The 26,244-nt window shown below is 38.7% G+C and overlaps 1 protein-coding gene across 1 annotated transcript in view; it reads right to left on the minus strand.

Moving 5' to 3' along the window:
• The window catches only part of SMARCA5 (SNF2 related chromatin remodeling ATPase 5), a 43,443-nt gene that overhangs the window by 11,482 nt on the left and 5,717 nt on the right, over nucleotides 1–26,244 (minus strand). The window contains exons 3-14 of the mRNA XM_002716930.6: nucleotides 22,747–22,913; nucleotides 21,762–21,862; nucleotides 19,327–19,427; nucleotides 17,975–18,154; nucleotides 16,200–16,355; nucleotides 15,980–16,111; nucleotides 12,126–12,194; nucleotides 8,155–8,264; nucleotides 5,127–5,353; nucleotides 3,376–3,497; nucleotides 3,142–3,294; nucleotides 512–644 (exon numbers count right to left, since the gene is read on the minus strand). Coding sequence (XP_002716976.1) covers nucleotides 512–644; nucleotides 3,142–3,294; nucleotides 3,376–3,497; nucleotides 5,127–5,353; nucleotides 8,155–8,264; nucleotides 12,126–12,194; nucleotides 15,980–16,111; nucleotides 16,200–16,355; nucleotides 17,975–18,154; nucleotides 19,327–19,427; nucleotides 21,762–21,862; nucleotides 22,747–22,913 — 1,651 coding nt within the window. The remainder of the gene's footprint in view (nucleotides 1–511; nucleotides 645–3,141; nucleotides 3,295–3,375; nucleotides 3,498–5,126; nucleotides 5,354–8,154; nucleotides 8,265–12,125; nucleotides 12,195–15,979; nucleotides 16,112–16,199; nucleotides 16,356–17,974; nucleotides 18,155–19,326; nucleotides 19,428–21,761; nucleotides 21,863–22,746; nucleotides 22,914–26,244) is intronic.

The raw sequence follows: 26,244 nt of genomic DNA on the forward strand, positions 1-26,244 counted from the left end.
TTATATTCTCAGCACCAAAACAATGCTTGGCATCTTCTGGGTGCTCAATAAATATTTGCAGATGTGAAAAAATAACAAAACCAGATTTCTTTATTCCTTCAGTGGCCCCAAGAATAATGACAAACACATGGCACATGTACATCAGAACAGCCACAGCTCTATTTAATGTGTACCACCCTGAATAGTCAGATGCTTTATAACACTTTAATCCTTAAAAAAATCCTAAACAGTATTTACTTCTATGTTCATTTAACAGATCAGGCAACAAGATCAAGTAGTGGAAGATACATGCTACCTAGCCAAGTCAATATTTAAGCTTCAATTTTCCTGAGCCTAAAACCCATCTTTTTAACAGTAAAACTAAAGTTCAATATCTCTAAAATACAAGACATCTCTGTAGGCTACTAGTCTGACTAAAACAGAAGTTCAGTAACAATCTCCTTAAAATTTTTCAAACAAAAATAGGTTGTATCAACCCAATCTAATACATTTTTCAAGTTCCATGGCTCACCTTGTTGAATGACTATTGAGTCCAGTCTGAGTTTCATCTCAGCTCGTTCTACTATTCTTTCTTCCACGGTGTTGTCAGTTATGAAGCGGAACACTCTGACAGTCTTAGTTTGTCCAATTCTATGGGCTCGATCCTAAATCAATTACCATGTTATTTTGAATATGGTTAAAGTCACTTAACTAACATCTGAATGTGTACAGTGAGAAACAAAATTAAAATATCCTTAGAGTTTTTTAAAATATGTAACAAAATATAATAGGTTCATATTACATTAATACTTTTTAAATTCTGTTTAAATCAAATTACTTGGTTAGCTAAAAGAAACCTTTCAAGACATACAGAACACATAATTGCTGAATCTATGAAAAACCATCAGGTGAATTTTGCCATGTTATTATCAGATAAACGCACATCTCTAGATAATACAACAAAAAGTTAGGTGAAATATCTTTCTCTTGAGGCTGGCGATGTGGCATAGCAGATAAAGCCGCTGCCCACAGTACCAGCATCCACATGGGCGCCACTTCAACTCCATTCCAGCTCCCTGTCAATGGTCTGGGAAAGCAGTAGAAGATGGCTCAAGTCTTTGGGCCCCTGCACTGATGAGGGAGACCCTAGAGAAGCTCCTGGCTTCACAGCTCCGGCCGTTGTGGCCAATGAGGGAGTGAGCAGGCGGATGGAAGACATCTCTCTCTCTGCCTCTGCTTCTCTCTGCATAACTCTTTCAAATAAATAAATAAATCTTAAAAAAAAAAAAATCTTTTTCTTGGGCTTAAATTCAAAATGTTTTTCTACCTAAACTGAATCCAAATTTTCAATGCTATCAGAAAGGATATGAAAAGATAAAACTTCAGAAGCAATGTAAAAATCCTAGTCTTTAAATATTACAGTTAACTAAACAATTCTAATTATTTAAAGCCACTTTGTACTTCATTCATAAAATACATTCCTCTAAAACATCTCTTCTCATAGCTGATCAATTTTCACTAGCTACTCTTACAAGGACTACAGGATGAGTGAACAATGCTAAAAAGTTAACAAAGCTGGATTTATGGTCACCAATATCATGTATTAAGATATCAGCAGTACTGGCCTGCGCCGCGGCTCACTAGGCTAATCCTCCACTTGCGGCGCTGGCACACCGGGTTCTAGACCCTGTCGGGGCACCGAATTCTGTCCGGGTTGCCCCTCTTCCAGACCAGCTCTCTGCTGTGGCCAGGGAAGTGCAGTGGAGGATGGCCCAAGTACTTGGGCCCTGCACCCCATGGAAGAGCAGGATAAGTACCTGGCTCCTGCCATCGGATCAGCGCGGTGCGCCGGCCGCAGCGCGCCAGCCACGGAGTCATTGGAGGGTGAACCAACGGCAAAAGGAAGACCTTTCTCTCTCTCTCTCTCTCTCTCACTGTCTACTCTGCCTGTCAAAAAAAAAAAAAAAAAAAAAGACATCAGCAGTACCAAACTTAAAAAACCATGTTTTTTGGCCAGCGCCGTGGCTCACTTGGCTAATCCTCCGCCTGTGGCGTCGGTACCCAGGGTTCTAGTCCGGGTTGGGGTGCTGGATTCTGTCCTGGTTCCCCTTCTTCCAGGCCAGCTCTCTGCTGTGGCCCGGGAAGGCAGTGGAGGATGGCCCAAGTGCTTGGGCTCTGCACCTGCATAGGACACCAGGAGGAGGCGCCTGGCTCCTGGCTTCGGATCGGCACAGCGCGCCAGTCGTAGCAGCCATTTAGGGGGTGAACCAATGGAAGAAAGACCTTTCTCTCTGTCTCTCTCTCTCTCACTGTCTAACTCTGCCTTCAAAAAAAAAATAAATAAATAAATAAATAAATAAATAAATAAAGGAAAATCAAAAAAAACTATTAATCTACAAATCATAAATTTCCTCAATGTAAGAGCAGCCTTTCTGATCTGGCCAGATGCTTCTACATAGGAATTTAAATGTTCAAGAATCTAAAATGGCAAGACACAGGCAGGCCAGCATGTGGCACAGTGAATTAAGCCACCATGCACAATGTGGGCATCCACTAGACATATCCCCTATCAAAGTGCCAGTTCCAGTTCCCTGCCACCCATATGGGAAGCCAAGATAGAGTTCCTGGCTCCTGGCTTTTGCTTGGCCCAGCCCCAGCTATTTGTCTTTCGGGGAATAAACCAGCAAACAGATGATCTCCCCCTGCCCACCCCCCACCCCCTCGTTGCTCTGCCTTTCAAATAAATCTTTAAAAAAAAAAAAAGTCAAGAAAAGCTAGTTGCTAACTGAACCCATTTCCCTTTTCTTCTGAGACACAATTATGCTATAATTTACCAATTCCCTTACAATCATGCTACAGGACTTAAGGTCTAAGCAGTAAATGTCAGGGCACTTTCAAGTCTGACTCATTAAAATTTCCAGGGCAATCTTCAAGTGCCTCTCTTCCCCTTCTACCAGCAGAAAGCACACAACAAAGCAGAGGACTCTAACATCTTAAAATACAGATGGGCATACCCTGATTAGATATAGGTCACCTCAAAAAAATCCACATGCCCAATCAAAGTAAAATAAAATTCTAGTGCATGAAGTCATTAACATACGCAGAATTAGCTTGCCTGATGTTAAAAACCTAGTAAGCACAGATATTGTTGTTATTTCTTACCATAGCCTGAAGATCTACTTGGGGATTCCAATCTGAATCATACAAAATTACTACATCAGCAGTAGCAAGATTGATGCCAAGGCCACCAGCACGTGTGCTTAACATGAAAACAAATTTTGTGCTGTTTGGTTCATTGTATGCATTAATAGAATCCTATGATACAAATAAAACAAGTGTCAGAAAATATTTGACCTGATTTTTAAATTAATCTTCCCATCCCATGATTTTACTCACTTGTCTCTCATCATGGGGTGTCTGCCCATCCAACCTGCAGTACTCGTAATTTCTCCACATGCAGTAATCTTCCAAAATATCCAATACTCTTGTCATTTGACTGAAGATTAGCACTCGTGAACCTGTTGATAAATATAATAGCTTGGTATCAAAGGTTTCAAAAGATAAAAATTTAAAGATAGCCAAAACTAAGACCAATCAATAACCTCTCAATTCCAAGTTACTCACTTGGCTATGTAGCCAAGAAGAAAAGTCTACATTATTAACTATCCAAATCAGTCACTCTCCACCTCTTTCCTATTATGGTAGATAGAAACAATATTTATATAGCACAGTAAGGTAAACAGAAAAGTATTTCCTCTGGTCTGAGAGGTCTTACCATCCCAAAGACTGGAAGAATCATTAGGTTGTTACCCCCACATACACAGGAGTCTTTAATGGAAATATGTATTATGAACAAACTATGCATGGACTTCAAAAATTTTAGACCAAAATAATCTCTTAATTCTACTTTTCCAGAAACTTTCTGAAGTACCCTCACATATTTAAAAATAACTTTTCTTCACCTGACAACTCTTCCATGCATAATCACTACTACCCCCAACTCAATACCCACCCCTGGATCCCATTCCTATTTGAAGGATCATAAATGTAACATATGTACACTGATCATCCTTAATTATTTGCCATTATTCAAATTATATGACTGTCTTCCATTTCTTGAGCCAGTTGTGCAACACACCGTCAGCACAATATATGAAGACAAAGGGATCATTTGAAAAATAACATTAGACATGGATTTCAAAATTTAAACACTAAAAGCAACCTATCTTTAAATTCTATTTTCCATGAATTTTCTAAGGTACTCTCATAACAAAGGGTCTGGGAACTCTTTATGAGTAGGAATATTCTAGGCATTTTATGACAAAATGCTGAAATTTCTAGGAAAGCATAAACAAAATGTGAACATTCGCCCAAATGTAGGTGTGGTTGTGTTCTAACTTCTGATCACCTTCTAAGAGACTTGAACCTGTGAACTTAAATCCTGGAGAAATGGAAGACAGCCACGATGCTGTCCTTGCAGTAATGATGCCCTGCAATTAGTTCCCAGTTAACGGGACCTTTCAATAAACCTCAGTTGCGACCAAAGAACTATCAACCATGACAAGCAACATCTACTGTAGGCTGGGCCATTATAGAAAGAGCAATTAACAACCCCACTGTTTGCCTCTCCCCACATACAGACAACAACCCATTTGGGAAGGAGCATGGGGATGTAACATACTTCCTTAGTCAATAATCAAGTGTTCTTCAATTTTCAGTAAGGTATTTATTCTCTGACTTTCAATGTGATTGATAACTATACATAAATCTGAATTGTTTAAATCTGACTCAATGCCATGTACTCAACCTGCAAGAAATACATAAACCCTGTAACCAAGCAGGCTTGTAGAAATGACAGACAGCTCAGGCAACTGACTGGTTGTTTCTGGATTTAAATCTCAGACTAGCTGAATAAACTTCAACTTTGATTTTTCAACCAGACTCTTGATTTTTCAGTTAACAGGCCTAAAATTAGGGTTTGGAGAGGAAGTGAGCTCAGCTCAGACAATGGAAAGACATTTTTAATGTTCTAGACTTCAACATTAGAAAATGTCAAGAGTAGACATTTCTAAGTATAGCACTCTCATTTTAATGTTGGAATTTTTAAAGTTTTCATTATTTTTCAATTAGATGCCAGTAACAAATACCTTGTTCTTTTAATTTAGGGAGCAGTTTGTCTAATACAACCATTTTGCCACTGTTGGTAACTAGATGCATATCTGTTGTGTAAGGCGGACCAGGCTCAGCTCCATCAAAGAGATACGGATGATTACAGCATTTCCTTAACTGCATCAGGATGTTCAATAACCTCATTTTGTCCATCTTCCCTGCTGAATTTAGGATATCTATATCCTTCATTAATATCCGAGTATACCTATTAAGAAAAAAAACATTTTAAAGGAAACATGTAAGGGAAAAATAATCTCTTACCAATCCCTTCCCCATCTCAATCCCAAATACCTATAAGAAACAATCTAACAACTTCCTAGGTAAGGTTAGGAACCTAATATTTATAACCACTTTTTTTTCTCTATTGTCTAGTGTTCCTAATACTCACTTGTTTTTTGAGAAACAAAGGAACAAAGAGCTGCCACCTACTGGTTCTCTTCTCAAATACACAAAACCAGCCAAAGCCATGAGCCAGGAACTTGATCCAGGTCTCCCACTTGGGAGGTAGGAACCCAACCATGTGAGCCATCACCACTGCCTCCCAGATCTGCATCTTCAGGAAGCTAAAGTCTGAAGCTGGTAGCAGGTCAGAACCCAGGCACTCCAAAACAGGACTGTGGGCATCCTAATAAAAAGCTCAATTACTGAGTCAAACACCCAACCCTAGTTTGTAGCTTTTTTGCAACACACAGTACCACTACCAATTAGAAGACACATGCAACCTAGCAACATTTTGATGAATAGACTACATATACAATGTTGGTCTCCTAAAATTATATAATCTAATAACTTCACAGTTGTCGTAATATATGCATAACAAAACTGCCTAACAATACATCTGTTAAACCACATCCCTATTGTTAAGTGACACATCACAGTACTACATAACAGGCAGCTTACATAGCATTTTGGTAATAATCCTAATATCCGAGAAGGGAAAAAGAATCATGAGAAAGTAAGGCATTAAGATTAAGATGAATATAATGTGATTTAAACATACGTATAAATATATATGGGAAGATATGAAGCACAGTCATGGGCGAAGGCCAGATCTTAAGAAATCATGAAAGCACACTAAAAACTTAAAGACATTATCCTGAGGGATGAGTAATATGTCAGAACACCAGAATATCATGACTCTGATTCTTCTCAACAAAATATGAGCAACTAAAATGTCTAAGCAAGCATTACATAAATAATTTTAATAGAGGGGCACAAAATATTCTTCAGAGATAGACCTTTCCATGATTCTAATAAAAAGTTCAATATATTTAACTAAGAAGGATTTGTATTCCTTTAGCACTAACTCATGTCTCAGTTCTATTGTTTTAGAGCCATTCAAAACAAGCCTAATACTTTGCTACCCTATAACTGCTTTTCAAAAATGTTCAGGATATTTAGGATTGCCCATCTTCTACTGTGGATCTTTCTTTTCCAAATAACAAGCTAAGTTCTCTACATGATATCTTTTAAGTCCTTTCACCAACAACTTTGAAATACTCATAATGAAAATATGGAATTGAATATATCTGATATGGTGAGAACAGCATAAAAAAAGGTGGCTCCACTTCCCTCCTTTGAACATTACATTTACATTAAGATAAACTAAGGTAATATATATATATATATATATATTTGACAGGCAGAGTGGACAGTGAGAGAGAGAGACAGAGAGAAAGGTCTTCCTTTGCCGTTGGTTCACCCTCCAATGGCCGCCACGGCTGGCGCACTGCGCTGCTCCAAAGGCAGGAGCCAGGTGCTTCTCCTGGTCTCCCATGGGATGAAGGGCCCAAGCACTTGGGCCATCCTCCACTGCACTCCAGAGCCACAGCAGAGAGCCGGCCTGGAAGAGGGGAACCCGGACAGAATCCGGCGCCCCAACCGGGACTAGAACCCAGGGTGCCGGCACCACAGGCAGAGGATTACCCTATTGAGCTGCGGTGCCGGCCGCTAAGGTAATATATTTTTAAAAGATTGATTGATTGATTGATTTTACAGACAGGAAGAGGCAGAGAGAGGGAGGAAAGTCTTCCATCTGCTGGTTCACTCCTCAGATGGCCTCAACGGCTGGAGCTGGGCCAACCAGAAGCTGGGAGCCAGGAGCTTCTTCTGGGTCTACGACACGGACACAGGGGCCCAAGGACTTGGGCCATCTTCCACAGCCTTCCCAGGCCACAGCAGAGTTGGATCAGTAGAGGAGCATCCGGGACTTGAACCAGTGCCCATATGGGAAGCCGGAACTGCAGGCAGCAGCTTTACCTGATATGCCACAGTGCCAGCCCCAAAGTAACATATTTTTTACAGTATCCACTTCACATTGTTGATTCATGTTAAGCTTTCTATCTCCAAAAAGCACTAATATTAAGTCAAGTGGTTTCTAACCTTTTGAATTTCGGCTATCTATGAAATTTTTGAACAAATTTTAATAATGAATTGTAAAACTCAACTTAATTTTGCCCTATAAGGGTGTTCAAAGATAGTTACCATGTATCATATCACCATCTCACACAGGGTATTTTGCTCTAAAATAAAATTTAAAAAAATCCATCTAGAATGGAGAATCTTTTAAGCTAAATAAATGTAGCAATCTAGAATAAAAGAAAGCATGTAAGTATTCTCACAACTCTACAATCAATCTACTCCTTCAGAAGCTAGCACTATTCGATGACTCAGAATTTATGAACCACCAACTTAATCACATATGCCACAAATTTCCTTAAAAAACAAAACAAAACAGGGCTTTACAAGAATCCCTGTTTAAATCCCAAATTTAATTTTTGGATTATCATAAATCTTTTATCCTCAATCTGTCATCTAACAGGTCCAAGACTTTGTATCAGAGTTGCTGAGCAAGTTCCATTTTAGATTATATGACCAGAAAACACTTTTTAGGTTGATTTCGATTCAGTATACAAGAATTTCATGAAAAGACTAATAAATCAGAAAAACAAAATACTGTACAAATGAAAATTAGGGAAAAAATCAAGAATGATATCAAACACATACCATTCCCTTTGCATTTTACTAAGACCCACATAGATTTTTACTTCCTTCTTCGGAGGCAAACTTTTTTCAACATCAGCCTTAATTCGACGGAGGAGAAATGGACGCAAAACCTTAGAAAGAAAATAAAAGACACATCCTTACCTGTAATATTACTATTAATTCAGAATCTTAAAATTATCTATTAAATATCTAGGAAAATATTCTCTGCTTTAGTATCAAAGTGATTTTTAGGACTTCTGCCTTCCAAATATATAATGCACAACTAGGCTTCTGAACAGCAATAATAAGCAGTCATTATTTATTCAATAACTAAATGAGAATAATTTACTATACTCTCATAAAATACTAAAAGTAATAGTACATTTTCAAGATGGTGTTTCCAATATTTACTACTTTTCAGGTTTAAAACTAACTACTAAAATGTAGGCTGTCTAACATTGCTTAAGGAATGGCTGGGTCCACATCAAAAATCTTTGTGGTCAGCTTTTAAATTTATTAACATAAATTATGGAGGAGTCAATACCTGAAGTATACAAATCCCAAGAATCCAATTCAATAAATTTTTATTAAGTAAACGTATCTATGTAATCAGCACCCAGGTACCGAGGTAAACAGAACACCCTAGAAATCCTTGGCCCCCCCATTCACCAACTCTCTCTCCCTTTCCTCAAGAATAAGCAATACTCTTACTTTCAAATATAATAAATATACTTTAGCCTATTATTTTTAACTTCATGTACACATTCATTCATTATATATACTCCTTTCTATCTGGTTTCCTTTACTCAAAATGTTTTTGAAACATATCCATGTTGTATGCAGCAGTTCACTTTAAAAAAACTGTTTTAAAATATCTATAAAGTTAAAATTATTTTTTTCTATTTTGTACCATTCTATTCTATTTACCCTCTCTGTTCTATTTACATTGACTTATAAAGATATTAGCTATATCACAAATTAAAAACTGGTAAGAAAAATAATCATCAAAATTTGTGTAATAGCACCATGTAAGGAAACTACAGTTGTATTCAATAATCAACACCAACAGCCAGGCATGTGGAGTGAAGACCTTGTGTCCCACTAACTGCCTTCCAGAATTACCCAGATAAATGCAGCTTGATAAACCTAGATGAAACTGATGAAGAAACTATCTAGTTAACCCTTAAATTCAGAAATTGTTATTAAAATATCAACTATTAAAGTGTATTGCAGAGGGGGTAGGGGCCTTAAGGGTGGTGTTCTGCAGCATTGAAAAATGGATACATTATGTAGGTTATACCCACGCTGACATGTTAATCTGTCTTTCATTATCACAGGCACTTATACTGGGAATTTCAGAATAAGAAGCAAAACAGAGTGGAGAATAGCTAACAGATCTTTTCTCCCTGATTCCATAAAAGCCTCTTTAAAAACTACCCTCTAACAAAATAAATAGCAAAGTCAAAACAGCTTGATTCTGTTTTGTGGGTTTCAGTTTGTTTCACCTTTATTACCCACTTATTTATTAAAGGAAAACTCAACAGCACAGGATTAAGGGGAAAAAAAATAAGAAAAGAAAAAGCAAACTCCTCTGCCCCCCTTTCCACCATTAAGACCACATAAGTGGTCCACAATTTTTCACAAAAGTCAATCAAATGTTTAGATGCCTGAATGATATTCAAATTAAAATAAAGGTACCTAAAAGATTATTACTTCCAAGGATTTAACAAAAGTCTCAGTACACAAAAATTTTGAAGTGCCTTATAGTTATCTTCCAATCAGGGGTGGGGAACATCTGGCCCATGGGCTATGTAAGTTTCATGAAACCATCTGGTCTGGCCCTGCAAGGGCAACACAGGTGGGACTTGAAATTCAATAACTCTACAGCAAGCTAATTTTCAAGTTGATAATATTACATGGCTAGCAAATAATGCTACAAATATCCAGATAGCTCTTGGCAAAAAAAAAAGTTTCCCCACCCATGACTTAGATGAAGAAATATTTGAACATTCATAAGCTTAAATTTCTTTTCCTGATATCCATTACAAACAGGCATTGTGTTAGTAATATAAAGAAAAATGTAAATTTCCAGTCTTAGTGTTTACAATCCACCAGGGAAACACCTGTGAGGCATTTCAATAGCCTTTGCAAAGTCCTATACAGCATTAGAATGTTTATTATTAAAGATGGAATACACACTACTGAGTTCCTAGGTCAGCCTCAGCCTGGGTGTTCGAGAAAAATGATGTCACCAAGTCTTGTGCTGGGTCAGGAAAAGGGATTCTAGATGTAGTTAAAAATCATAAACACAGACTGGAATTAGCACAGTGTTTGCAGAAAATTTACAGTGGGGCCAGAAATACTACTGAATTAAAGCTTCATAACAATAAGTGAAACAGAAGTTTGAGTACATCAGAAAGGTCAAGAAATGGAGGAAAGTAGCAGGGTGTGATTTTGCAGCAGGGAAATCTGCAACGCCTAGAGACATTTCTGAATGTCACAACTGGAGGTGTATCATTACTAGCATGCAGCAAGGCCAAATGTCAGGGATGCTGTAAACATACCATAACATAACACACAAAACACACAAAAACCACCATCTCACACCAAACAATTACATAGACCAACATATCTATAGGGTTTGAAAATCACTGTGGAGGGTCATGATAGACCTTTATGGTGACACGTGACATGCTTTACATGACATGTGACATGCTTTTACAAGTTTTGCTTTATTCGGCTTGACCAGGATATCTTAATGTGAAGTCTGTTTTAAAGAAATTTTTGAGGCGGGCACTGTGGCAAAGCGGGTTAAGCTCGTGTCACATGTTCAAGTGCTGGCTGCTCCACTTCCTATTCAGAGTGCTGGTTGCCCCACTTCCTATTCAGCTACCCAATAATATACCTGGGAAAGCAATATAAGACAGACCAAACATTTGGGCCCCTATCAATCATGTGGGAGACCCAGATGGAGTTCTAGGCTCCCTGGCTTTGCCCTGGCCCAGCCCTGTGTATTGTGGCCATTTGAAGAGTAACCAGCAAACAGAAGAAGACCTGTCTTTCCCCTTCACTCTGTAGCTCTCCTTTTCAGGTAGGTAATCAATCTTTAAAGCAAAAACAAAATTTCTTGACCTACCAACTGTCATTTGTGAACTTTCATCAAAAACAAAATCAGAACAACTCTGTTCATAATGCACATATACACCATGACTAGATTTGACAAGATGCATCTTTAGCCCTTTCAGAGGTGAACTTATTACAGTCTCACATGGAATTAAGCTTTGAAACTCTGTCTGTGGAAGTCATTAAGGAATTCTTTTTTGATTTTTTAATCCTAAGCAATTACCTTTCTCCCTGATTAAATTATGATTATATCATGAATTCCAGCGGTAAACCATATACTTCCTATCCACATAAGACCAAACAGTCAGGATCAGTAGTATGGTGCAGTCAAGTTAAGCTACCACCTGCAACAAAAGCATCCCAGGAGTGCTGATTCCACTCCTGGCTGTACCAGTTCTGACCCAGCTCCCTGCTAATGCACCAGGGAAAGCAGTGGAAGACCAAACTGCATAGCAGCAGAATTAAAAAATCTGATTCTAAACCCAGTATGTCTTTTGTTAAAATAAAAATAACCTACCAAATTGTCTCTTTTTCCCCACTGAAAATATGCTGGGAGTCGGCATTAAGCAGCAGGTTAAGCCGCCACCTGCAAATGCTGGCATCTCAAGTGAGCGCTGGTTCAAGTTCCGGCTGCCCTACTTCTAATCCATCTCTCTGCTAATGTGGCTGAGAAAACAGCAGAAGATGCCACTCATGTGGGAGACCTTGAGGGGAGTTCAGGCTCCTGGCTGCAGCCTGGCCCATCCCCAACCATTGCAGCTATTTGGAGAGTGAACCAGCAAATTTGAAGATCCAGCGCACACTATCTATTTACTCTTTCAAATAAATAAATTAAAAGAAAAAAAGCTTTAACATTATAACACACTTACCATATGCAGCCTCTCAACTAGTTTTTGATCCCCAAGGCAGTTGTTTGTATCAAACCAGGAATCAAAGTCCTAGATTAACAAATAAAAAATACCTTAAGATCAGACATAACATTAACAACAAATACCATATAATGTCAGTTACAATGATTCCTACAATAAGTACATTTGAGTGTTGATCCATAAAAATCATTTATCCGAAACCACTAATTTTCATGTGTGTCACTGTTAATAATTTGAACAAGTAGTTTAGGCATACTAGTTCCTAAACATTTTTTCTCAAAAACATCAAGATGACAAGTTTGGAAACAAGGCAGCTCTGTGGCGAAGCATGTAAAGCCACAGTATGCAGTGCCAGCATCCCATATGGGTGCCAGTTCACACCCTGGCTGCTCCACTTTCAATCCAGCTCCCTGTTAATGAGCCTGGGAAAGCAGCAGAAAATGGAAAGTGCTTGGGCCTCTGTACCTACATGGGAGACCCAGAAGTTCCTGCCTTCAGATCGGCCCAGCTCCAACCATTACAGACATTTGGGGAGTGAACCAGCAGATGAAAGATCTCTCTCTCTCTCTGACTCTAACTCTGCCTTTCAGATTAAAAAAAGAAAAAAAAAATTGGAAATGACAGCCAAAATATGGAATCAACCTAGGTAACCTTGTCAGATACGTAAGAAAATGTGGTATATATACATACAATGGAATATTTATTACTCAGCCATTAAGGATGAGATTCTACCATTTATATCAAAATGGATACAATGGAAGACACCATTTTGAGTAAAATAAGCTGGACACAAATACTGTTCCCATATATGTGGGAGCTAAAATTAAACAAAAAATGAAAAGGTGTGGACAATTGTGGCATAGCAGGTTAAGCCACCGTGTGTGGCAATAACATCCCACATGAGGGCCAGTTCAAGTCCCAGCTGCTCTACTTCTGATCCAGCTCTCTGCTAAAACATCTATGAAAGCAGAAGATGGCCCAAATATTTTGGAATCTGCCACCCACAGGGGAGACCCAGATGAAGCTCCTGGCTTCAGCTTGGTCCAGCCTTGATAGCTGCAGCCATTTTGGGGGGTGAACCAGCAGATGCAAGCTCTCTTTGTAATTCTGCCTTTCAAAAAAAAAAAAGACTGTATGTTATCAGTAGTGCTGTAAATATAGTTTCAAACTATGTTTTACAACTTTGGCAAACCAATGTTACACCAATGATACACCACTATAGTTTTAATGATGTGGTTACTTTAAAATTTACTGTGTATGTGTGAAATGGTCATATTTTCATTACTGTTTTATAGCCCTTGCCTATATTCCTACAGAAATAGTCTATTTTATTTGTTGAATTCTTTAATTACTGAAGGATTAAACCTTTGAATATCATGTAAATAAAAAAATAGCATCTCAAAAATTAAAGAAAGAAAAAGGGAGGGTGAGGGGAGGGGAGAATACCATTATATTCTTAGAATTATATTTATGAACTACACTGAATCTGCTCTTTTTATCAATATATTAATATGAGAACTGATGACAACTGTGCTGTAGTAATTATCATGCATTTGCTGTGATCCTGAGAATCTAATGTATTAAGTCCTTAATGAAAAAAGAAGAAACGGTTGGAAAGGAGGTCTTAGAGACAGTCAGAAAATGAATATTCTTGAAAAATATCCTTCCTCATTTTCATAAAAGCTCAAAAATTAAAATAAAATCACTTCATAATTTTGCTTTTATGACCAGACTACTCAAATACAAGGTTTCCAAAACAGTGTCAATTCAAATTAAACTAATACCAAATATGTTATCACTAGTATCTCATTAGTATTTGGGTATGATTCAAACAAGGGCAGTTTCCCAATTCTTACCTTTTGAACCTATGCATTAATCACTTTGTTTGTGAAATTAACATAAACTCAGAATTTCTTGTTTTAACTAAAACAAAACTTTAATAGATTATACATCATGTATCAATGTAGTAAGAAAAAGAAATTATCTCTAAGATATCAAAATATGTAAAAACTGAAATTGCTTTCAGACTTCAAATACATCTTTTTGTAACACAGACTTCATTTATTCTTTTAAGATCAACCTCAACATAACAATCCATAATGACTACCTTTTTAGAACTTCAAATTTGTATAAATGGACTAATAGTAACAATGGAGCTCTTCAAAGCTCCAGTCCCCAGCCCCACTCGGCCGTGGAACAAAGATTCAAAAATGAGCTCTAGTCCAGAAAAAAACTGTATATATCAATAGCACTCTTCACATACCTATTTGTTCGCAGGTAGAACTGATGGTACAAACAGCTAATCTCACCATTGCTATTACTTTTAAAACTGCAAAAATCGCCGGCGCCGCGGCTCAATAGGCTAATCCTCCACCTAGTGGTGCCGGCACACCGGGTTCTAGTCCGGTCGGGGCGCCGGATTCTGTCCCGGTTGCCCCTCTTTCAGTCCAGCTCTCTGCTGTGGCCCGGGAGTGCAGTGGAGGATGGCCCGAGTGCTTGGGCCCTGCACCCCATGGGAGACCAGGATAAGTACCTGGCTCCTGCCTTTGGAACAGCGCGGTACGCTGGTCATAGCGCACCAGCTGTGGCGGCCATTGGAGGGTGAACCAATGGCAAAAGGAATACCTTTCTCTCTGTCTCTCTCTCTTACTGTCCACTCTGCCTGTCAAAAAAAAAAAAAAAAAAAAAAAAAAAAAAACACGCAAAAATCTACAAATGTAAAGATTAGATTGTAATGATTTGTTAAATCATTCTGTAAGAATGGCTAGACAGATTTCATACTTGAAGGCCATCTCTGGGACTTAAACACATGCAATTTTAGACACCCAAATTCACTTCAGGAGTAATTTTACGTAGCATCTTGAAAACAAAAGCTGTCAAGGGCTGGCGCTGTGGCGCAGAGGGTTAAAGCCCTAGCTTGAAGCACGAGCATCCCATATGGGCACTGGTTCGAGTCCCAGCTGCTCCTCTTCTGATCCAGCTCTCTGCTATGGCCTGGGAAAGCAGTGGAAGATGACCCAAGTCCTTGGGACCCTGCACCCACGTGGGAGACCCAGAAGAAACTCCTTGATTCAGATCGGTGAAGCTCCCTCTGGCCGTTGTGCCATCTGGGGAGTGAACCAGTGGATGGAAGAAGACCTCTCTCTCTGTCTCTACCTCTCTCTGTAACTTTTTTATTTTATTTTATTTTTTTGACAGGCAGAGATAGACAGTGAGAGAGAGACAGAGAAAAGGTCTTCCTTCTGTTGGTTCACCCCCCAAATGGCCGCTATGGCCAGCGCTGCGCCAATCTGAAGCCAGGAGCCAGGTGCCTCTCCTGGTCTCCCATGTGGATGCAGGGCCCAAGCACTTGGGCCATCTCCCACTGCCTTCCCAGGCCACAGAGAGCTGGACTGGAATAGGAACAACCAGGACAGAATCTGGCGCCCCATCCGGGACTAGAACCCGGGGTGCCGGCGCCGCAGGCACCTAGTGAGCCGCGGCACAAGCCTCTCTGTAACTTTTTCAAATCAATAAAATAAACCGAAAAAAAAAAAAAAAAAAAAAAAAGGAAAACAAAAACTGTCAACCTAAAGCCACTGAACAAAGTTAGGCTGATATAACTACCAAAGAGGAGTTAAAATGTGTCATTCCATTTAGAGGAAAGAATGATTTAAATGAGATTGAAACCAAAAGGTCCAAAAGTAAATTCTCAGAATGCATAGACAATTTAATAGGGTTACATTATATTAACCAAACAAAAACATGAAAAATTAAGAATTATCTAAAGCAGTGCTGAAAAGTAAACCAATTTTATTACAAAACTACACAGCATTAAACAAAACATTATTAACAACCAAGAAAAAAATACTTACATCAGCTGAATTAAACACATCTGGCAATAAAAAATTAAGAAGTGACCAAAGCTCATGCAGGTTGTTCTGAAGTGGTGTTCCAGTTAATAACAATCGATTTGTAGTCTTGAATTCCCTCACTATTTCTGACAACTGAAAGAAAATAAACAAATTCATCATCAGAATATTAAGCATATTACACCAAATTCTTAAAGAAAGGTATATCTGAATACTGAATTACCTTAGATTTTTCATTTTTGATCCTGTGAGCTTCATCTATAACTAAGTATCTCCAGTTAAATTTTTTGAAAACAGACTTTTCTTTGATAAGCATTTCATAAGATGTTACACATACATCCCATTCTCCTGGTAATAAAACGTCTCTGACAAAAGCAGCCTGTGTAGCAAGAGAATTACATCAATGAGAAATCAATTACACATTAAATTTATTGGTGAAAAGCAATCTAAAATATAAAAGGTGGAAGACATATTAAAAAGGGGTAGCAATATTGTACAAGCAGTTAAAACAAGCTTTCCTATCACTGAAGTAGCTTCATTAATCACTTAAATGTCAGAGCCATTAAGTTAAAAGAAAAAAAACTGGCAAACTTGCAATGTATCTTCTAAGATCCCACTAGGTCATGAAATTCTTGGGATATGGATTTATGTAAAGGAGAATTGGACTATTAAGTAAAACTGAAGGGCAGTTTACAATAAGCATTTTTCATTCTTTCAGGCTTATATATGTATTAACATATTGTGTTATTCTCATTTTACAGATAAAGAAAGATGAAAAACAAAGGTTATATAACTGAATCTCAAAACATAAAAAGCAATTTGGTAACTGAAAATATCCAAAGTACCTAAAAAATGAGAAAAAAACTCATCAGTGACATATCAAATGAAGGGAAAACAAAAGTACACATTCCAGACTATATGAATACTATCTGAACTCTATATTCTTAATAGTGTCATTATTTCCACATTGCCTCTGCAAAAGGATACTGTCAACTGATCAAGATTTTAACTTATTTTGGTAGATTTCATAACTCACCAAGTTACTGTAATTGACTCAATCCATCTTTAAAAACTACTATTCTAGGAGCAGGCATGTGGCACAGCAATTCAAGACAATGCTTGGGATGCCCACATCTCCTATTGTATTGCCTGGATTCAAGCCCTGATGACTCTGCTTCTGAGTCCAGCTTCCAGGGAAGCAGCAGGTAATGACATCCACTCAGGAGACCCACACTGAACTGCAGACTCCTGGCTTCACCTGGCCCCGCACAGCCCTAGCCATTGTGGGCATTTAGAAAGTGAACCAGCAAATCAAATAGCTCACTCACACACGCGACTCGCTTGCTCTCTCTGCCTTTGAAATATTTTTTTTTAATTAACCTCACATACCCAAAACCTCTTTTACAAACAAGAAAATAATTCTAAGAGAGAACACAGCCTTTGATTTTATACACTCACTCCTGAAAAGGGGAGAAATTAGGCTCATATGGCTTTCTAGTCTCTTGACTTATCTTCACTGAGTCTTAAACATCAATATTATATTTTTAAATTATTAAGAGTTGTGAAGATTCTTCTCTTTTTATCCTTCTAGTTATGCCCCCAACCCAAGCCTGAATTAAGATTCTTTTAGGGGCCGGTGCTGTGGCACTGCAGGTAAAGCAGCCGCCTGCAGTGCCAAAACCCATATGGGCGCCAGTTCAAGTCCCAGCTGTTCCACTTTCAATTCGGCTCTCAGCTATGGCCTGGGAAAATAGAGGAAGATGGCTCTAATCCTTGGGCCCCTTGCACCCACGTGGGAGACCTGGAAGAAGCTTCTGGCTTCAGATCGGCGCAGCTTTGGCTGCGCCAACTGGGGAATGAACTAGTGGATGGAAACCTCTCTCTCTTTCTCTCCTTGCCTCTCCTCTATGTAACTCTGAATTTCAAGTAAATAAATAAATCTTAAAAAAAAAAAAACTCCTTTAATATAAAAAATATAATAAAAGACTAGAAACTTACTCTTTGTTCTTTATCACCTATTAAACAAACAGACCTAAGTGTTGGTACCCATCTCTTGAATTCACTCATCCAGTTGTGCAGTGTAGACTTAGGTACCAAAACCATATGAGGACCAGGAATGTTTCTATAGTGTTTCATGTACCCAAGGAGAGAAATTGTTTGAAGAGTCTTTCCCAGGCCCTGTAAGATTTTAGAATAATCACAAATCAAAACTGGAAAAACAAAACCGTTTTCATGTGTATAGCTCCCAATACTATATAAGGGTACTTCAAAGTTTGTAGGAAAATGGAATTTAAAAGTGTACTTTGGTGCAAAGTTTCAAAATCCATGCATAATTTTTTCCTAATTCAAATTCTTCACAAGTTTTTTGGATTATTCTTATACAGGACCATCATAAAAGAAACATCACGAAATACAATGCTATCATATGGCAAGAATTTAGTATGTTTCAAAGTTCACCAGTGTCAGTCATATAATCTTTGTAAGTCTATGAGGGAGGTTCTGTTATCACTTCACAAAGCCTAGAATATTTAAATGATTTACCCAAGGTCACCAGCAAAGATAGAATTGAAAAACATTTCTTTTGACTCCATACTTTCTCCAATTAAGTACGTTAGCGCTACAGTACTAATGAAATTTTTAAATCTTCATTATGTAACTTGTAAGCAGTAAACAAGAAATGATACATTTCATGAAAAAACTGTAGAAGTCAACACTCTGGGAAAAAATAGTACTTATTGTGAAAAACATTCCATGACCTCATTTCTGTTCTATAGAATTAGAAGTAAATGGTCAAATCATTGTATTATAAAAGTCAAATAAAAACAAGTTTCTTGAGGCTGGTTGTCTGGCACAGGTTAAGCTGACACCTGTGACACCAGCAGCCTATGGTGGAGTGCCAGCTGGAGTTCTAGCTTCCTGCTAACGCCTAGGAGGACCAGGGATTATGGTCCAAGTACCTGGACCCCTTTCACCAACACAGATGATCCAGATGACTTTTCTGGTTCCTGCCTTTGCTGGTCCAGCCCTGGCTGTTGCAGCTATTTGGGGAGTGAACCAGTGGATAAAAGATGTGTCTTTCCCTGTCCCTCTCTGCCTTTCAAATATTAAAACAAACAAAAGATTCTCAAAAGTATTACTTTAAAATTCATTCTACTCTGACAGATAATTTCTCAACAGATATACACTCTCTACTTGTACAACTGAAGCAAGCTGCTTTTATCAGCTGCCAAGACTAGTCTCCTAACAGTTCTAGATTATAATAAAAACACATGAAATTACCCTAACTTTTGTAATCTATAAAATATTTAAGTGACAAAATACAGCCTTTGAAAAAACTAACACACACATACCATTTCATCTGCAAGGATACCATTGATGCCATTCTCATACAAAGAGATGAGCCAATTTAATCCTCGGACCTGATAATCTCTCAGTTTACCCCATTTTACATCTAAGAACAACAACAACAAAAAGAAACCAAAAAGCACATTTTAAAGACAAGAAATAACAAGGCATTACACTCTTATGATTCTCATAGGTTTAACTAGAACCAGCATGTATGTACTAACTACTTTTTTTTACTAAATGATTCTCACACAATGTATGTACTACAAGTTTCAAGTCATTAGATTCTGTGGTTGTGGAGTAGAATAGGAGCAGATAGAAGTATAATATAACCAAGTGCAGGAACAACTGTGGATCTCAGAGTTCCAACCAATGACTCAGTTCATATGTTGAACCTGAAGACCCTTTTGCTTCCTTATTTCTATTTATGTTGTCAAGTACTTCTACCCAAGAATTTTGGTGTTTCATGAAGACCAGAAAGATTTTCTCTGGGGTTATTTTCCTCCTAGCAAAAACAACAACAACAAAAAAGAGGAAACGAGCAGGAACTTCCTTTTCCTTTACCTTTCATGAGTTATTTTTCCAACAGTTCTTAAATAGACAACATCTCTTTCAGGGTACATATCCTATTTATTTTGCCCCTCAGAATAATTATAAGATATACACACCACAAACATCTGATGATTTTTTTTTAAATGCATATATCCAGCACTCCAACACCTTTTGAAAAACAGTGCTACGGGCTGCCACTGTGGCGTAGTAGATTAAGACTCTGCCTGCCGCACTAGCATCCCATATGGATGCTGGTTCGTGTCCCCGCTGCTTCTCTTGGGATCCAGCTCCCTGCTTATGGCCTGGGAATGCAGAAGATGGCCCAAGGGTTTGGGCTCCTCCACCCACATGGGAGACCTGGAAGAAGCTCCTGGCTCCAGAAGGGTCCAGCTCCAGCCGTTGCGGCCATTTGAGGAGTGAATCAGCGAATAGATGACCATTCTGTTCCCCCACCCCCTCTCTCTGTAACTCTTCTTCTCAAATAAATAAATAAATCTTAAAAAAAAAAAAAAAAAAAAACAGTGATTAAGGGTAAAAAGCTAATCAATGCTGGGGCAACTAGTTATCCCGTAGGAGGTATGAGAAAGAAAAACCCAGGTAGTCCACAACTTCCTTTCTCCCTTATGCCATAACTGGCTCTGGCCTCTCGCTTCTGGGAAAGAAAAACTATACACTCTGTAGCCACCCCTCCTTCTCACCACCCCTAACCCCTCACACACACCAATTTCTGAAAATATAACACCTTAAAGGGAATGATAAGTTTCTAATGAGATACTTGTCTGGCTGAAGTTCAAATTTACTAGTAGTTCAGGGTTATAAACAAGTCAAAACAGAATATCCTATATTGAGCTTTACAACTGTTTTTTTAAGGCAACCATGATGATCACATAGACCAGTTAGCAAATGATCAGAGGAGGAGGTCAAAAGGCATAAGATTCTGGTTTTATATATACCTTACAATACTAATAAAGATGGCATTCTCTATATTTTTGAAATATAGTATCAATTGGGGCCGGTGCTGTGACGTACTGGGTGAAGCTGCTGCCTGCACTGCTGGCATACCATATAGGTGCCTGTTCGAGTCCGGGCTACTCCACTTCAATCCAGCTCTCTGCTATGGCCTGAGAAAGCAGAAGATGGCCCAAATGCCTGGGCCCCTGCACACACATGGAGACCCGGAAGAAACTCCTGGCTCCTGATCAGTCTAGCTCCAGCCGTTGTGGCCAATTGGGAAGTGAACCAATGGACAGAAGACCCTCTCTCTGTCTCTGCCTCAGCCTCTCTGTGACTCTGCATTTCAGATAAATAAATATTGCCCACTCCCTCCAAAAAAAGAAATACAGTACCACAATTATGTAACATTCTATCACCTGCATCAATAAAAGAAATTGAAGCTTATTTCATAACAAATAAAAAACTTCCTTTATAAATTATAGCCAAGCCAATTCCAAAACATTACCCAAAGGAAACCTTGCCTCAAAAGGAGACTTTTTTTTTTTTTTTTTTTTTTGACAGGCAAGAGTGGACAGTGAGAGAGAGAGAGACAGACAGAGAGAAAGGGCTTCCTTTTGCCGTTGGTTCACCCTTCAATGGCTGCCACGGCCAGCGCGCTGAGGCTGGTGCACTGCGCTGATCCGAAGGCAGGAGCCAGGTACTTCTCCTGGTCTCCCATGGGGTGCAGGGCCCAAGCACTTGGGCCATCCTCCACTGCACTCCTGGGCCACAGCAGAGAGCTGGCCTGGAAGAGGGGCAACGGAGACAGAATCCGGCGCCCCGACTGGGACTAGAACCCGGTGTGCCGGCGCCGCAAGGTGGAGGATTAGCCTATTGAGCTGCGGCGCCAGCTAAAAGGAGACTTTTAAAAATCAAGTAATTAACTGTAACATACATGATGGAGAATCTTCAAATCGAGTGCAAACATTGGTGGCTTTGGAGCTTTCTGTTAACAGTTCTTCATCTTCCTCTTGCTCTGTTCTGCGGTGTCGGTAGCTATAAAGTTGAAAATTAAAAAAAAAAAAAAATCAATGGATTTTTCACTTTAATCTTAACTATTTCAACGTAACAATTAAGGGTTCACCAAAACCCTAAAATACAGTTAAGGGTTCACCAAAGCCTTAAAATAATAATTTTTTAACAGGTATCTAAAATTAAGATTTAAATAGTAGAGAGTAGAAACTTTTAGTTAAGCTTAAATCTAGAATGTTTTACATGGTACCTAAGTTATACATAAAATTGTTATTAAAATACAGTAATACCACAGATTAACCAGCACCTGATAAACTGAAATGAGTCCAATTTCAAAGAAACATGCACTAAGAGAATCTGATAATTTGTGTTTCAAATTTACCTTTTTAAAAGTCTTCCTACCAAAGGAGAAAATTAAGATCCAGAAAACACACAAGTCCTTATTCTGCAGCTTTTGGTCAGAGTTACAAGTTTAAAAATGTGTTTTCTGTGTTTATCTGTCTCTGCTTCTTAAATAAATTTTTAAAAAATAAGAAGTTTAGGGGCAGGCGCTGTGGCGCAGCGGGTTTAAGCCCTGGTCTGCAGTGCCAGCATCCCATATGGGCGCCGGTTCTAGTCCTGGCTGCTCCTCTTCTGATCCAGCTCTCTGCTATGGCCTGGGAAAGCACTGGAAGATGACCCAAGTCCTTGGGCCCCTGCACCAGCGTGGGAGACCTAGAAGAAGCTCCTGACTCCTGGCTTTGGATCAGCGCTGTTCCAGCTGTTGCAGCCATCTGGGGAGTGAACCAGCAGATGGAAGACCTCTCTCTCTGTCTCTACCTCTCTCTGCAACTCTTTCAAATAAATATAATAAATCTAAATAAAACAAATAAGTTTGGTTCCACTATGAGGTATAAACTATTACTCACTCGCCAACTGACAGTAAGTTCTGTTTCTCATCCTTTTTTATTCTTGGACGTCCTGGTTTCATCTTCAAAGGTGAGGTTGGAGTCTTCTGAGCAGCAGGCTGAATGAAATGTGCAAACAGCTCTGTCTGCTTTAATAAATACTCAAATCTATTTGCTCTGTCGGTTTGCTGCAAAAATTTTAAGACACATTTTAGGAAAACTTCAGGTAGCAAAGTTTCAACATGCCTCCATACAATGAATTCAGCAATAAAAAAAAAAAAAATGAACCACTGAAACATGCAGCAAGGATGAGTCTCAAAAGCACTATGCCAAGTAACAGAGGGCAAACACAACAGATTACACCCTTTATGAATCCTTCCATTTAAAGTATACAAAATGCTAACTAGTGATAGAAAGCAGATCAGGAGTGACAAAGGCAAGGGGCAGTACCTGGGCGCAGACGGGCAAGAGCAAACTGTGGAATGATGGTGTGTAGGTAACTTCATGTATTTGGCAAAACTCACTAAATTGAAAACTCATTTAAATTATACTTTAATTCCACTTAATAGAGTTGTAAAAAAATGAATGACACTGTGAAACACGTGAATTTATTCAGAAGTATAGGGAAATGTACCAGTCATTCATCTTTTAGGTTGTGCCAAATTTTAAAAAGTTGTCAGGCTTGAAAAACATTACATGCTTCCCCTGGTAATGTCTATTCATAATCAGCCTTAGTTGTTTATGTTTTTCAAGATTATTAAAATACTAAACCGAGAAATGTGTGTATGTTCACAACATGTGCACAATTACATTTCTTAGGAATCTAGAACATGTTAGAACTGAAAAGAAACTCTTCATTTATTTTAATTATGTTCAGGATCAAGATAAATAAACTCTAAAAATAAACTCAGGCCAAATATTAGACATTCGTGGGAAAAAAATTATATAGTATTCAAAAATCTCAAGTCATTGGTGTGTTGTTACTGTCATTATAAGGGGAGAAAACAGGCACATGCCTTGTTGCTTGAAGGAATGAGAAGTTTAAAATTGAAAGAAAAAGATCTTCAAAGGCTAAAAAAAAATGGTGACAGGAGAAAAACTAACAGATCTTAAAAAGTGGGAAACTATTACTACAGTAATATGAGAAACCTGAAAGAAATCAAACAGAGCAACCATGGACTCACTTCTTTCTCTGAGACAGAAGGAAACGAGATTAAAAAAAAAACAACTATATATATGTCTGGGAATAGATGAAATAAATTGAAGATCTGCAATTTTTTGTGAAGGAACATTAGAAATGAGTGTGTCAAAAATACAGAAGTATGATCAGAGCAGTCAAATTTTAGTATAGCTAAATGGAACTGGTGAGCAATAAATACTAAAAATCCAAGAGAATAAAAACCACAAACTTATTCTGCCACCAACCAGCATCATTATTTAATTTCTGAAGTAGTGATCATCAGCATCCTGGGTTCAAGAATCAAGAGAGACATAAGACTTACCTATCATTAGGAGCTAGCAGATGGAAAGGAAGCTTGTTTAGAAGAAAACTCCTCAAGTGAAGATCACAAAAGGATGTCACAAAAGGAAATGAGGCTGGGAGACTGAGAAACTTGGGAGAAATAAAAGTTCCAATAAAGGCCATTGTGAAGATGTAAACCATTAGAGAACCACTACAGATTTCTATAATAAAATCAGATTTGTATCATAAATACTACTCTTCAAAAATGTGAAGAAATTTGAAAGACAGAAGATTACAAGAATTGAGACAAAGCCCTCAAAATAGTACAGTAATAGAGGAATACTGAACTAGGGCAATGGGGAAATGGTAAGAGATATTTATCAGACTATACTTGCAAAACTATTAAAAATATGAGGCACTGTCATAGAAACCTTGGGTATGTATTAAGAGGAACTTTCATCTTGCGATCACTGAGGTATGAAGTAAATACTATGAATTAATTCAGTTTTTGATATTCTAAAGAAGTATTAATGGGATTGAAAAGTAAATGTACAAGTAAATGAAAATACTGATTAGAGGCATCTGCACTAGAGATAAAGATTTACAAGCGTCCAGTTTAAAGACAGCAGGTGAAAACCAGTGATAAGAATCCAATTATCAGATTTTAACATAGGAAGACAAAAGAATAATCACAAAAATAGAAAATGAGTAAGAAAAAAGGATCTCCCAAGGCAAGTAAAGATTTTTCAGAGGTGTTCAACAATGTCAAACACAAGCAAGATAAAAAACAAGGAAACTAAAACTAAAGCCACAGAATGGGCAGTTAAATTCATTAGAACACAGTTAGTGTTAGAATCTCAATTGTAAAGGTTTAAAGCAGTATTCACTTTTGGGGTGGGTGTTTGGCACAGTGTTAAGACATCATCTGGGGGGCCAGCTCCCTGATAATATTCCTGAGAAAGCAGTGGAAGATGGTCCAAGCCCTCAGGCCCCTGCACCCACATAAGAGACCCAGAAGAAGCTCCAGGCTCCTGGCTTCAGATCAGCCCAGCTCTGGCCATTGCAGCCATTTAAGAGCGAACCAGCAAAAAGAAGACCTCTCTCTCTGCTTCTGCCTTTCTGTAACTCTGCCTTTCAAATAAAGAAATCTTTTTTTTATTTTATTTTTATTTTTTGACAGGCAGAGTTAGAGACAGAGAGAAAGGTCTTCCTTTTCCCTTGGTTCACCCCCCAAGTGGCCACTACGGCCGGCGTACCGCGCCTATCCGAAGCCAAAAGCCAGGTGCTTCCTCCTGGTCTCCCATGCGGGTGCAGGGCCCAAGGACTTGGGCCATCCTCCACTACACTCCCGGGCCACAGCAGAGAGCTGGACTGGAAGAGGAGCAACCGGGACAGAATCCAGCGCCCAGACCAGGACCAGAACCCAGTGTGCCGCAAGGTGGAGGATTAGCCTAGTGAGCTGCGGTGCCGGCCATAAATTTTTTTAAAAAAAATAAATAAATAAAAGGACACCTCTTGGGACAACTGCATCCTGTACGGGGAGTACCAGGTTTGAGTCCTGGCTCTGCTTCCTATCTAGCTTCCTACTAATGTACACATTAAGCAGTTCAAGTACATGGGTACCTGCCCATGCATGTGAGAGACCAAGATTGAGTTCAGGCCTCCTGGCTTTAACCTGGTCCAGCCCCAGTTGTGGCAGGTATTTGGTGACCTAGCCAGATTTAAAAATCTTTAAAAATTAAAAGCATTTTTAATTCAAAAACAGAAGATTTTTAAGAGAAAGAAGACAGACAAGGATAAAGTACATTTCAATAAATACGTGTTAAAGGGTGGGTGACTAGCCTAGAGGTTTAGGACTTTCCTATCTTGGGAGTGCCTGGGTTCAAGTCCCAGCTCCAGTTTCTGCTATCCATTCCAGCTTCCTGATGATGTAGATCCTGGGAGGCAGTGGTCACGGCACAAGTGGTTGGTTCTTGCCACTCATATGGGAGACCCAGAAGGAGCTCCAGGCTCCAGCTTGAGTCCAGTCTCACCCACATTGTTGCATTCAGAGAGTA

This window comes from Oryctolagus cuniculus, chromosome 8 (assembly GCF_051225735.1).
Source record: "Oryctolagus cuniculus isolate XC-2025 breed Fujian yellow rabbit chromosome 8, ASM5122573v1, whole genome shotgun sequence".
Lineage (NCBI taxonomy): Eukaryota > Metazoa > Chordata > Mammalia > Lagomorpha > Leporidae > Oryctolagus > Oryctolagus cuniculus.